Source organism: Microtus ochrogaster, chromosome 5 (genome assembly GCF_000317375.1).
Source record: "Microtus ochrogaster isolate Prairie Vole_2 chromosome 5, MicOch1.0, whole genome shotgun sequence".
Classification (NCBI taxonomy): Eukaryota; Metazoa; Chordata; class Mammalia; order Rodentia; family Cricetidae; genus Microtus; species Microtus ochrogaster.
The window spans coordinates 9,887,200-9,899,228 of NC_022012.1; the positions used below are offsets into that span (position 1 = coordinate 9,887,200).

A 12,029-nucleotide genomic window follows, 5' to 3' on the forward strand; every position below is an offset into this window, starting at 1 on the left:
GCTTTGGTGCCTGTCCCGGAACTAGCTCTTGTAGACCAGGCTGGCCTCGAACTCCCAGAGATCCGCCTGCCTCTGCCTTCCGAGTGCTGGGATTAAAGGCGTGTGCCACCACCGCCTGGCTTCCACCCCTTATTTCTAAGGCAGTTTCTCTGACTTGGAGATCACTGGCTGCCCAATAAATCCTGGACTCTTTTGTCTCCACCGATGCCCTGACACTGGGATTACAGATTGGGGGTTTGCGCATGGGTTCTGGGGCTCTGGCTTCAGGTTCTTACGATTGCGCATTTAACCACCTGAACCATCTCCCCAACCCTTGTCTTTTCCTTCGCAGAAAGCACCACCGAGGAGCTTGAAATGAAAGATGTTGAGTGTTAGCCAAGACTGTGCCCAATTACACTGCTACCTCAAGAGAAAAACAGTATTTTCCAGTTGGAGGAACAGACCGAGGCAATCCTCGCCGCAGCCTCTGGCCATCCTTTTCCGACAGAGACAGCTGCAAGATCAGAGAGCTGTTGGGGGAGCCTGAGACGATGACACACTATAGGAAGCCGCTCTAGGACTTGCACGTAGGAACACACCAACTGAGGCTTTAGGCCGGGAACTTTTCTCAATTGCAGCTTCAGGGCCACGCTGATCCTTAACCAATGACACCGGCAGGCACCAGAAGCTGCTTGCAGTACTGGCTCTGATCCCATGCTGGCCTGCTGGAGGAGTCCCTGTCCCCAGGGCCAGAGTGTCTGCAGAGAGGGTCATTGCAGCCAGCGTTGGGACGTGCTCTCTGTGTCTGCCCACAAACTGCTGCAGCCTCCGTCTCCATCCCCCGTTGCATACACACGACTGTGCAGACAGTGAGCAAGCCTGAGGCTCTGAGCTCGTGAGGTCGAGTGCTGCATCTCAGGGAGCCGAACTGAGTACACCAGGGAAGCAGAAAATGGCGTTCCCATCCTCCCTCACACAAAATTAACCAGGTGGCCTAACCTTGGGTTTAGTGTGAGGAACGTGTGACTTGTGTTGACCAAGGCAGCTCGATGGGCGGTACAACAGGAAACTACTGTAAGGTCAGGCTTCCTTCAGTTTCATCCTATCCAGTCACCACCGCTCGGCCTCCAGTCAGATCCTGGGCTGCCGATGTGGCCACGCCTACCTCACAGGGCATGAGGAGAAGCCACCATTAGGCTACGTGTCTCAGAGCGATTAAGAAAAGCATGAGAGGGCTGGAGAGATGGCTCAGTGGTTAAGAGTATTGCCTGCTCTTCCAAAGGTCCCAAGTTCAATTCCCGGCAACCACATGGTGGCTCACAACCATCTGTGATAAGGTCTGGCGCCCTCTTCTGGCCTGCAGACATACACACAAGTAGAATATTGTATACATAATAAATAAAAAAAAATTTAAAAAGAAAGAAAAGCATCAGAATCCCTGACCATCTGGAAAGTGCTGTATTGAGTGAGTAGCAGCGGTCTAAGGCCCTGGGATGGAGCCAGAGAGAAGGTTCAGCACTAAGCACCCTTGCTGCTCTCACAGAGGACCCAGATTCAGTTCCGAGCACCCACACGGTGGCTCATAACCATCTGTAACTCCAGTTCCAGGGGATCTGATGCTCTCTTCTGGTCTCCATGCATGCACATGGTGTACACATATACATAAATAAAATTTAAAAAATAAATAAATTTTTTTTTTCACTGACCTGGGTTATCACGGCTCCAGCTGAGCTCTGGGTTGGTTGGTTGGCCTCGGGTCTCTTCTGAGCCTTCATTCACCAGGCTACAGCAGCAGGCAACGCCCCCTTCTGAGCCTCCATTTGCCAGGCTACAGCAGCAGGCAACGCCCCCTTCTCGCTTCAGTAGCCACAGCAGATTAAAGCTCCCGCTCAGCTATGATGTGCAGGCCCTTGGCTGCAGCCATGCATACAAAGATAAAATGCGCTACAACATTCCTTTTATTCTCCCTCCTTTCGGGTCTCCAATGCCCACAATCTGTTCAACTTCCCATGCGGCGGGTAAGGAATTGTTGCTAAAATTCCTTTCCTTGGGGAGATATAAACATTGACTTCCTCTCTTCAAGTCCCAACAACCAAAGTAGAGTGCCACCAAAGTTCACCCAGGAACCAATGAATGTGTTAGGTGTCTTACAGAGCAGGGGATGAGGGGATGAGGGCAGAGGTGGCCTTAGAACAACAGTCTGCACGGGGGCAACGATGACTTCCCGGGATTGCTTCAATGAAGCTTTTCTCCCTACCTGTATGCTCTCGCCTCTCCCCACAAGACCACATGCCATTGGGCAGAGCTGCATAAAGATGCTTCCTGCCCCCTCCTCTGAGGGAGGGAAAGCAGGCCGAACTCCTAAAGATGGAGGATAGTCCTGTACAATGGGAGTTACCCGTGAAGCCACTGAGAGACCTCTCCTCAGAGCTAGAGGACCGGTGCTGTGGAGGGGGCTCAGGCAGTGGCAGTGGAGCAGCTGGTGTGCACCTGATGCTCACCCCTGCCACTTCCTGTACACATGTCCAGACACCCACGCCTGTGCCCCGTTTCCTAGCAGCAGGCTGAGGAAGAAGACACTGGACCAGGGCAGTTTCCACACGGTCCACTGGAGAACAGGAGACATGAGGAAACATGCCTCTCAGAAGCCTGCCTTTCTCCGCTGTGGGAGCTTGTGGTGTCCAACACCCCTGACTAGGAGTCAGGGCTTAAGCCTCATGACCAGAGAGAAATGGAGGTGGATCCCAAGAAGCCTTCCATGTGCAAAGCATCTGCAAATCACATGGTCCTGGGAGAATCTCATGGAGCCATTTTCTCTGCTGCCCTATTTGGAAAGGGGCTTTCCTGTGCACTCCCAAAGCCACTTCCTTTTTAAATTCTAGGGTCTAAAGTTTTGTCTTCTTTTGTTTTTTTTCTAAAGAAAATATTAAATTATAGAGAATGACCAATGTAATGTTAAATAATAAGTTGTTTCAGAGACTGTGAAAAATTATTTTAAATATTGAATGAAAATAAATAGTTCTGAAAATAAGGACTGAGTTGTTTTGTGTGCGCTCATTCCTGTTAAGGCCAGTGCTGGGGCCAGAGAGACGGTTCAGAGTTCTTCCTGAAAACCAGGTTTGATTCCCAGATCACAGCTGTCTGAAGCTCCAGTTCCACGGGATCTGATGCCGTTGTCTGGCGTCCTCATGCACCAGGCATGCATGTGGTACAGCCAACACACCTATACACATAAAATAATAATAATTTTTTAAAAAATGTTGAAGGCTCTGGGTTATGTTTTCAGTTGGTTCTGACGACCACAGAACTGTCAAGCATAGCCCGGGTCAGATCCATGTTTTAAATGACAAGGGAACTTCCATTGGTCCTAACCGGCAACGTATGTTCACGCCTTTGAAAAACAAAACGGTTGTGTTGTAGCCAGATCAGTTTGAAATGTGTACTTCCAAAAATTTACCTGTGATTCTAAAGTTCTTGCTCCTTCTGGAAAGGGTAGAGACTAGGAGACTGCTATGCCCCTACTTCAACGGAGCAGACCTTGCCCTGCACAACACCCTTGTCAACTCTGTCTTCTCAGCATCTGGTGACCTCCCCAGGCCTTGTCTCTACTGGCTAAGATGTCCCAGCAACCTTACATCACTGTCTGTTCCTCACTGTGGTTTTGCTTCAGGATATGCCTGAGATGGTCTCAGGCAGTTACAATCACTGTGGGCCTCAGCAACTGTGGTTTTATTTAGGCTCCTTAGTACCAGGGAGCTGCCACATGGGCACAGCACGTACCTCTCAGAGACAGTGGTGGCTGGAGTGCCAAGGAATGACCAGGGAACCGAATGTGATGGGGTGGCCTCCAGGAATGTGTCTCAGATGCAGTTGCCTTGACAACCTACTGGGTGCTGGCACGGTGGAAACTCCTCCGGCTGTCACCAGCTTTCATGTGTCAGGGCTGGCTTCATGTTTCCAGAAATCAGGCCTCTCGAGCTAACTGAGAACTCAGGACACATCTGAGTTGTGTCAGGGACTGTTATGTGACATTCCCCGTGAATGATCCACAGCGTTGTGAGGTGTAGAAGCGTGGCTATCTGGCTTTCCCTAGTGGAGAGGCAAGATTAAAGAAGGTGAGACTTCAAAAAAAAAAAAAAAAAGAACTCCGGTAAGCACAATGCACATCCTCTTTCACCCACAGGAGGGTGGGGTGCCTGCGTGTGAGCTTCCCCATACGACCGCCATCTCAGCTGCCAATCCTGCATGAGAGCACTGTTGCTGGAGTCATTTCTCCTGCCTTTCAAGAATCTTTAATTGCAAAATAATAAATGCCTTTTGCAAAGTCCAATGGGCTATAAAAGGCCCAAATACAGTGACAGTTCTCAGAGGGAACAGCAGCTGTCCATACGCACATGCACCTAAATACATCTATACACTACGGTACACATTTCAACAACTGCACCCTCATCTTCTCTGTAAATCTGGAGTGAACCTAGGCGCTCGTGTGCTAGGCAAGCACTCTGGCATCGAGCTGCATCTCAGCCCCCAGCCTGTTTAGTCAGACTGAACCCGGCTCTACACATTACCTATGGCTCTTCCTGGTGTGTCTTGGCATTATCTCACGTCTCTTTACTAACTTCCTTTTTACTTCATGACAGATTTTTAATTTTTTAAATTTTGAGACAGGGTTTGAAGTTTGTAGTTTGAGACTACATCCCTATGTAGCCCTGGATGACCAGGAACTCCATGTGCCTCTGCCTATCAAGCGCTGAGATCAAAGGCTTATAGCACACCATGCAAAAATAAAAATCTTAGGCCAACTTTCTGCTATTATCTCCGATTACAGGCACACAATATTCTACTCACATTTTTATCATGTGTGGTGCGTGTGTACACGGAAACATGAGATGGATGTCAGCTGTCTCCCTTGATGGCCCTCCAATTTATAGGGTAAGGGCTCTGGGGACCCCAGCTCTGCCACAGGAAACTGAGACTATAGGCAGATAGTTAGAATCATCTAACATTTGTCTAGGTGCTGGGACCCAAGACCATCCTTACTCTAACACAGCAGTACTACCCTGGGGCCACCTCCCATCTAGCTCCCCACTGGTGATGCCCCTCCCCTACCTGGCTCCCCACTGGTGATGCCCCTCCCCTTCCTGGCTCCCCACTGGTGATGCCTCTCCCCCACCTGGCTCCCCACTGGTGATGCCTTTGACTATCACCTTCTAGAAATTCAGTGTTTAATAAAGTGGAGGCATCCCAGGGGAAGCTTGTCTGAGTATTGGGGTGAGAGAGGAAACTGCCAACGTAGGATGATTTGGTTTTACAGTGTACATATGGGAAGGCTAAATTTCATTGGTGTAAAAGGCCCACCTATGCCTCCAAATGTCTTTTTTCAGGAACCTCATACTTTGCCTGCCTTAGGACTTTTTACCCGACTAAACTTCTTAATTCTCAAGTCATGTGTAGACAGCTCTATGAAGTTTTTCTACAGCCAAGGGCTTAGCCACCACTAGCAGGGTTGTTTCAGTTTCTGTACAAAGTGGGACAGGACACCGAATCCAAACACCTTTAAGGTGAAAAACACCCAAACTTGTCATTTGTCTAGAATCACACTTCAGACTGAAGCAGAATGGTCACAAATTCAAGGTCAACCTTTGCTACAGAAAAAGATTATGTCTCAAATCACAAAGCAAATAAAAAAAAATCTCACACCAAAAAGCAAGATCTGATGACCTCTCTCTGCAGAGGAAGTCAAAGATGAACAGGAATGAGGAAGATGGAGAGCAGGACAGACAGGAACCTCTGCAGTGGGTAGCCACTTCAGACAGACTAGTGAGAAACAAGCCCTAGACCGCATGTCTCCTTCTGCATTCCCTTCGGAGAAGTTCCTAGCGGCTCTTGTTGACCCAGGGGAGTCACCACTTCCCAAATACCCAAGAGCCCCAGTGCTGGGGCTGCTTCCTGTGGGTGACCTTGGCGCCTTTCAGAGAAAGGGCCTGTGTGCTCAGTGAATCTGCATCCTAAGATGTTCTTAGGTGGTTTTAAAGAAACACTAGGAGTGGTTGAGACACAGATTATATGGCTGTAAGAAATTCACAAAGCACTTGGAGATTTTAAACACAAAGCTTATGTTAACATCAAAGATAGGATTTTTTATTTTATTTTAAAAAGCAAATTCAAGCCCTTAAGTTAGTAATGCTTTCACGTTAGCTGTATAAAAAAATGTATTTTACATCTCCCCATACTGCATACTACCACAGTACAGAAACTTTTCTCTTCTTATAAAGTGAGAGGATGCCAGCTGCTAACTTTCACACCGGGCTCCTGTGAAGGATGGGAGCGCCAGTACTTATATGGAAGACGTCTCTCTCTCTCTTGTGCTTGTAGCTGCAAACATCCAAGTCAATGCTTCTGGAACTTGTTCTGAAGAAAATCACAACAGACAGGGGCTCAGTGCAGACATAAGCAGCTCCATTTTATAAACGAAATTACGGCCCTCCATCTTGTTCCACTGAACCTCCTTGAATGGTCCACGCAGATGACTCCACTTGTTGTCTTGTAAAACGTCACTCTTTGGAAGGTCTTTGCATTGGTTCCGGGGAAACTGAACCATAATCTTGCTGCCACTCTCAGGTCCATTACGAACTATTGACGAAAGCAATAATCAGTACACACACTTTGAAACTTATGAAGTGATGGAAAACCTACACTTAGTCTGTGAGCACAGAAACCTACCCAACAGCTTAGACAATCTCATTAACAAGGGTTTCAGGAGCTGGTCATGGTGGTGTACACCCCTAACCCCAGCACCTAGGAGGTACAGTCTGCCGGATCACGAGTTCAAGGCTAGTTTTGGCTACATAGTAAGTTCAAGGGCAGTGCTTCATTTCCAAAATACTAAATTTATTTATTAATTTATGCACGTATATGTATGTATGAATACATGTGTGTATGTACATGTGGAAGTCAGAAGACAACTTCCAATTTGTTCCCTCTGACCACCATGTGGATCTTGGGACCAAACTCAGGTCATCAGGCTTGGGGGCGAGTGCCTTACCTGCTACATCTTGTCAGACCTTCAAATGCTAAATTTTTATACAAACTCTAAGATGATTTAAGTATCTTTGAATTATTTGTCCTATAAAAATTATACAAGATTTGTCAGGTGTTGTGACCTATGCCTGCAATCCAAGCCCTCAAAGGCCTAGACAGGAGGACCAAGGCTGGCCTAGGCTACAAAGCAAACTCAATGCCAGGCTGAGCTATACAGAGTTTGAAGCCAGCCTAAACTCCACACAAGACCTGGTCTCCCAGAAAAAGAAATAAGGGAAGAACTCTTGGTTTTGATGAAGTTTAAACTGATGTAGGTGAGATTTAAAACATGGCCCTGTGAACTTACCAGTAGCCTCAGTTTAAGAACAGAGCTTGCTTAGTAAGTTCTCGCACACTTTCCTCCCTTCCCTACACACACACACATACACACACTCACTCCTGACTTGAGTAACAAATAGTATCAGCAAACAGCAGTGTAAACACATTAGCTCATCACAGTCAGATGGCTTCTACTCACGTTTAGTTATTAAAGCGGAATGTTACAGAGTTACCTCCCATGCCGAGCAGCGGAAAGTACCTGAAATAGCATAATCACCACTTGGGGAGGCCACTGTGATGGCAGAGGCATTGCCGATGCTCTCTATGGGCCCGAGTCCCACGTGGTTACTGAAACTGAGGACCTGCCAGCCCATGACCTTGGCAAGCTGCTGAACCGCGTGCACCTGGTGCTGTGACATCTGTGAACGAGAAGGTATGACTCAAGCTCGGGCACACTCTGATGATCTGATGGAATCAATCCTAAGTTTGCCTTAACCTCTGGCCCAAATCTGGGGAATTCTCCTGTGTGACATGACTGCTAGAGGGGAGAGGAGGGCCCCACCTTCCACGGCACTGTCTCTCTGTGTCCACTGGCCTAGAGTGCAGACTCCATTAGCTTTCTGTGTTCTCTGGCTTCAGGTAATGGCAGCCATTTAAGCAGGGGTTACTAAATGCAGCCAGCAGAATGGTAAGGAGCAGAGTGGGTCAGGTCTTGTCTTCCTGGTACCGCCCCTCTGAGGCTGGCTACATCAGTTGGGTATCATGACAAAAAGCTGCTCATTCGGTCAAGAGGATTGTTCTTCGTCAGGGCCAGAAGACTACTGACCTCAGGTGACACGCATGCCGCTCACATGGTCAGCTGACCCTCTGTAAACAACATCCCACCTGTTCTTCCATCCCAGCAGCAGTGAAGGCAGCAGCAGTAGGACTTTCTGCACTGCTCTTCCACATGAGACCCCTTCCAAAATCAGAGACTAAACCGCCACACTTGTTTCTATGGATAATGGCTGCTGTAGTTTGCATCTGTCTTCCTCTCCTTGGTTTCCTTGGGCTAATGCTTCCCCACTCCTGGAAAGGATCCATTTCCCAACAGTCGTGAGAGATTGCTGGCTACAGAACCGATGCTTCAGCGTATCACAAAGGGAGTGCAAATAAAACCAGGACGAGATGAATCCAACTGCGTACTAGAAATAAACGATGGGGCAGAAACAATGGTTTCTCCTTCTGCAACCATTGCAGCTACTCCATGCTCAGCTTGTTCGTCAAGCAGTTAATGCAGCAAGGGAATTTAGGCTGCAAGTGTGGCCAGGCATATGCTGCACACCTGCCATCCGAGCAACCAGGAGGCGGAGGCAGGGGGACCACTGGGCTGAGTCACACTGAGATCCTATCTCAAAGAAATAAAACAACAAAAACTCTAACCAAATGCACAGTGTGCAATATACCTGAGACAGAAGGAAATCCTGCAGTTCCTGCTCCTGGTGAGACAACGTGATCACCCGCCCGTCTCTGTGCACCACGCGCACCTGCTCAACACCGATGTTCAATTGCAGCTGGATGGACCTGCAGACACACACTCTAGTTTGTACAGCCCCAAGGACCTTTACATCATGTTGACAGCATGGACAAAGACAGAAGTAGTTCTGACAATCTAAACTAACTTTTGTGGTACAGAGAGGAGGGTGGCTTCGTAGCCTCCACCAAATGAGATCCAAGGCAGCCTTCCTCAGGCTATACCAGACACTAGCTCCATAGGAGGCTAGCTGGAGGACATCCCCAAGTGGCAGGATACATGGGGCTGGCTCTGACTCAAGAAGTGGCTAAGGGGGGCTGGAGAGATGGCTCAGAAGTTAAGAGCTTTGCCTGCTCTTCGAAAGGTCCTGAGTTCAATTCCCAGCAACCACATGGTGCACATGGTGGCTCAAAACCATCTGTAATAGGGTCTGGTGTCCTCTTCTGGCCTGCAGGCAGACACACAGACAGAATATTGTATACATAATAAATAAATAAATGAATGAATGAATGAATGAATGAATGAAGTGGCTAAGGGTTCTTGCAGCCAAGCCTGAGGACCTGAGTTCAATCCCAGCTACCCACATTTCCACAGACTGTCCTCCACCTCCATGCATGTACCATGCACACATGCAAGACAACATGTAAACCCACTCCCCTCAGTTCCTTCACATGCTTTTACCTTCTGTACTTGGTCTCATGCTTGTTTATTATTAAAACTGGCTACACTGAAGATTAGTACTGCACCAGATCTCCTGCTCCTCTTTCACAGGGGACACAGTAGCCAGTTAGCAACTAAGCACTTGCAGAGCCTAGAGAGGCGGGGTCAGGTCTCTCAAACCAATGTGGGAAGGGTACAATTGCTCAGACCAACACAAGAGGCTAAAAAGCTCTTCCTTTTAAATGCAGTTTTAAAAGAAAGCCCAGGCTGGCCTTGACCTCACCGGACTCTTTCTGCCTCCCCCTCTCAAACTCTGGGATTACAGGTATACACTACCACACCCGGCTTTATCATAATGTGTCGGGGATCAAACTGAGAATACACTTCTTTTTGTTGCAATGCTAGGAATGGAAACCAGGGTCTTGTACACGCCAAACAAGCATCCTAGCAATACACCTTACCCAAGCACTGCCTAAGAATGCCAGGACAAGACCGTGCCGCTCTTTTGCAGACACACATGGTCAACTTGGTTGAGAGGCACAATCATCAACTAATGGATCAGAACCAAGAGCAGCCAAGTCAGAAGAGAACTACAAACGCAGACTGCCCTGAGCAGACAATGCTGAGTGCCAGCTCAGATGGCCAAACTCATGCCTGACACCTAGACCTGCATAGCCTGTAGGCTTGGAGAAAGTCTCAGTAAGAGACGCATTTTCTACTTTAAAAGCTAGGCACGTTCGACATGTAGCCCAAAGGTTGCATGTGGCTAAGGATAGCTATGAATATGGCCCAACACAAAACTGTAAACAAGCTTTTATGTGTTTTTATGAAGATTTGTGTGTATATGCAACGCATGTGTAAGCACCCTGAAGGTCAGAGGAGACTATAAGTCTCCCTGGAGCTAGAGGTCCGGGCAGTCGTGAGCTACCTCATGTGGGGCTTGGAAAAGAGCTCAGGTCCCCTGGAAGAGCACTTTAAGCCACTGAGCCATCGCTCCAGCCCTTACCTCTTGTTTCTGCCAACACTTTATCATGATATAATTATGGGAACCATATGACAACTTGGCACTGCAGAGTCCTTGGGAAAGGCTCGGCAGTGCCTGGCATCCACCTGCGGGACTTCCTGGTGACACTCACTTGCATATTTGCTCATAACCTTGAGACGTGATCAAAACCTTCACACTAGACTCATAAACGTCACTGATGTTTGACCAGTGGGCCTGGATCTGGGGGTCTTCAATACGACTTGCCAAGCTGTCAATGGTTGCAGCAGTTCTTCAAAAGGAAAATTAAAAAATTAAAAATCACCATATAAATGAAAGCACCAATTTTATAAAACCTAAAAAGTTTCACAGCGTGCCTGCTTTTTCATCAGATCCCCACTGGAAAGGTGAGGTTTCTGGAAGCCCTTGCATACACACTGCTGTGCTGTTCTCAGTTTGCATCACGAGACATACTCACCCCACCTCTCGTTATCCTGCTGGGCTGGCTCCTTACGACTCCACTCATCCTGTCCTGCTCGTGAAAGCTTACTGCCCCAGGACAAGACACTTCCCAGGTACTAATCTGTCACGCACCTTTCACAGATGCTAGTGCCTGATCTCTGGCAACGAGTTGACTGGGATACACCCAGACCTGCTGTTATTAAAATCACAATCAAGGCAAACCAGAGCCTTGAGCCCAATCCAAACATCACCCACCAAGAAAGTCAGCAATGCCTGCTACACTGAAGTATCTAAACTGTGCAGGTGGTCAAGAACATTATCATCTATTCTCCCTAACAGTGTGTTTGGCAGGCACTGGCTTTTGTTTTCTGTTTTATCTTGCTTTGAAGCAGTCTGTCCCTCTGTAGTCCCGACTTGGCTGGAACACATCATTCTTTTGCTTCAGCCTCCTGAGTGCCAAGATTATAGTTGTGTGTCTTGTCTGGCTTTAGGTAAGCTCCATTACCTAAGAAAACTTCCTTCCTTCCTTTCTGAATGAGGAGGGGTGGGTTAAGGTATGGTCTCTTGTAGCCAGGGCTGGCCTTGAATTCCTAACCCTCCTGCCTTTAGCTCTAAGTGGTCAGTTGGCAGGACTACTTACTTACTACATGCAGCTTTGGAAACAGGTTAAGCATTTGCCCTGGGTCATACATAAATAATTGAGGACCCAGGAACAAAATTCTGAGCAGCAATCCTTATCTTACACACAGTGCTTAAATCAAAGCATAAAGTCTGTGCACCCAACAAGCCACTAAAGGCCCTTAGTTCTCATTGTCTGACCTTAGTACTTTTTCAGAAACGGAAAGGCGCTGAAGAGACTAGCCCAAGAGGTATGTGCACACACACAACATTTGCTCTTAGCTTCCTTTCCTCTCCTGAACAATGCTACAAAATGTCTGCAGCGGACAGGTATACGAGGATGTTCTGTTCAGCAAATATCAACCAACTGGATGCAGCTAGTACCAAGTACTGCTCGCGCTCTCTCTCTCTCTCTCTCTCTCTCTCTCTCTCTCTCTCTCTCTCTCTCTCTCTCAC

The 12,029-nt window shown here is 47.9% G+C and overlaps 2 protein-coding genes across 3 annotated transcripts in view; one reads left to right on the forward strand and one right to left on the reverse strand.

Annotated features, from left to right (window-relative positions):
* The window catches only part of Vstm5 (V-set and transmembrane domain containing 5), a 20,306-nt gene extending 19,047 nt beyond the window's left edge, over positions 1 to 1,259 (forward strand). For both annotated transcript variants that reach the window (XM_026778946.1, XM_005346818.2), the window contains exon 4: positions 332 to 1,259. Coding sequence is in view for 1 of the 2 variants with exons in the window: in XM_005346818.2 (XP_005346875.1) it covers positions 332 to 375 (44 nt within the window). In the remaining variant the exon portion in view is untranslated. The remainder of the gene's footprint in view (positions 1 to 331) is intronic.
* A 4,839-nt stretch (positions 1,260 to 6,098) lies between these two features.
* Positions 6,099 to 12,029, reverse strand: part of Med17 (mediator complex subunit 17) — a 16,624-nt gene continuing 10,693 nt past the window's right edge. The window contains exons 8-11 of the mRNA XM_026779555.1: positions 10,648 to 10,787; positions 8,784 to 8,901; positions 7,598 to 7,757; positions 6,099 to 6,612 (exon numbers count right to left, since the gene is read on the reverse strand). Of these exons, the coding sequence (XP_026635356.1) occupies positions 6,401 to 6,612; positions 7,598 to 7,757; positions 8,784 to 8,901; positions 10,648 to 10,787 (630 nt within the window). The 3' untranslated portion in view covers positions 6,099 to 6,400. The remainder of the gene's footprint in view (positions 6,613 to 7,597; positions 7,758 to 8,783; positions 8,902 to 10,647; positions 10,788 to 12,029) is intronic.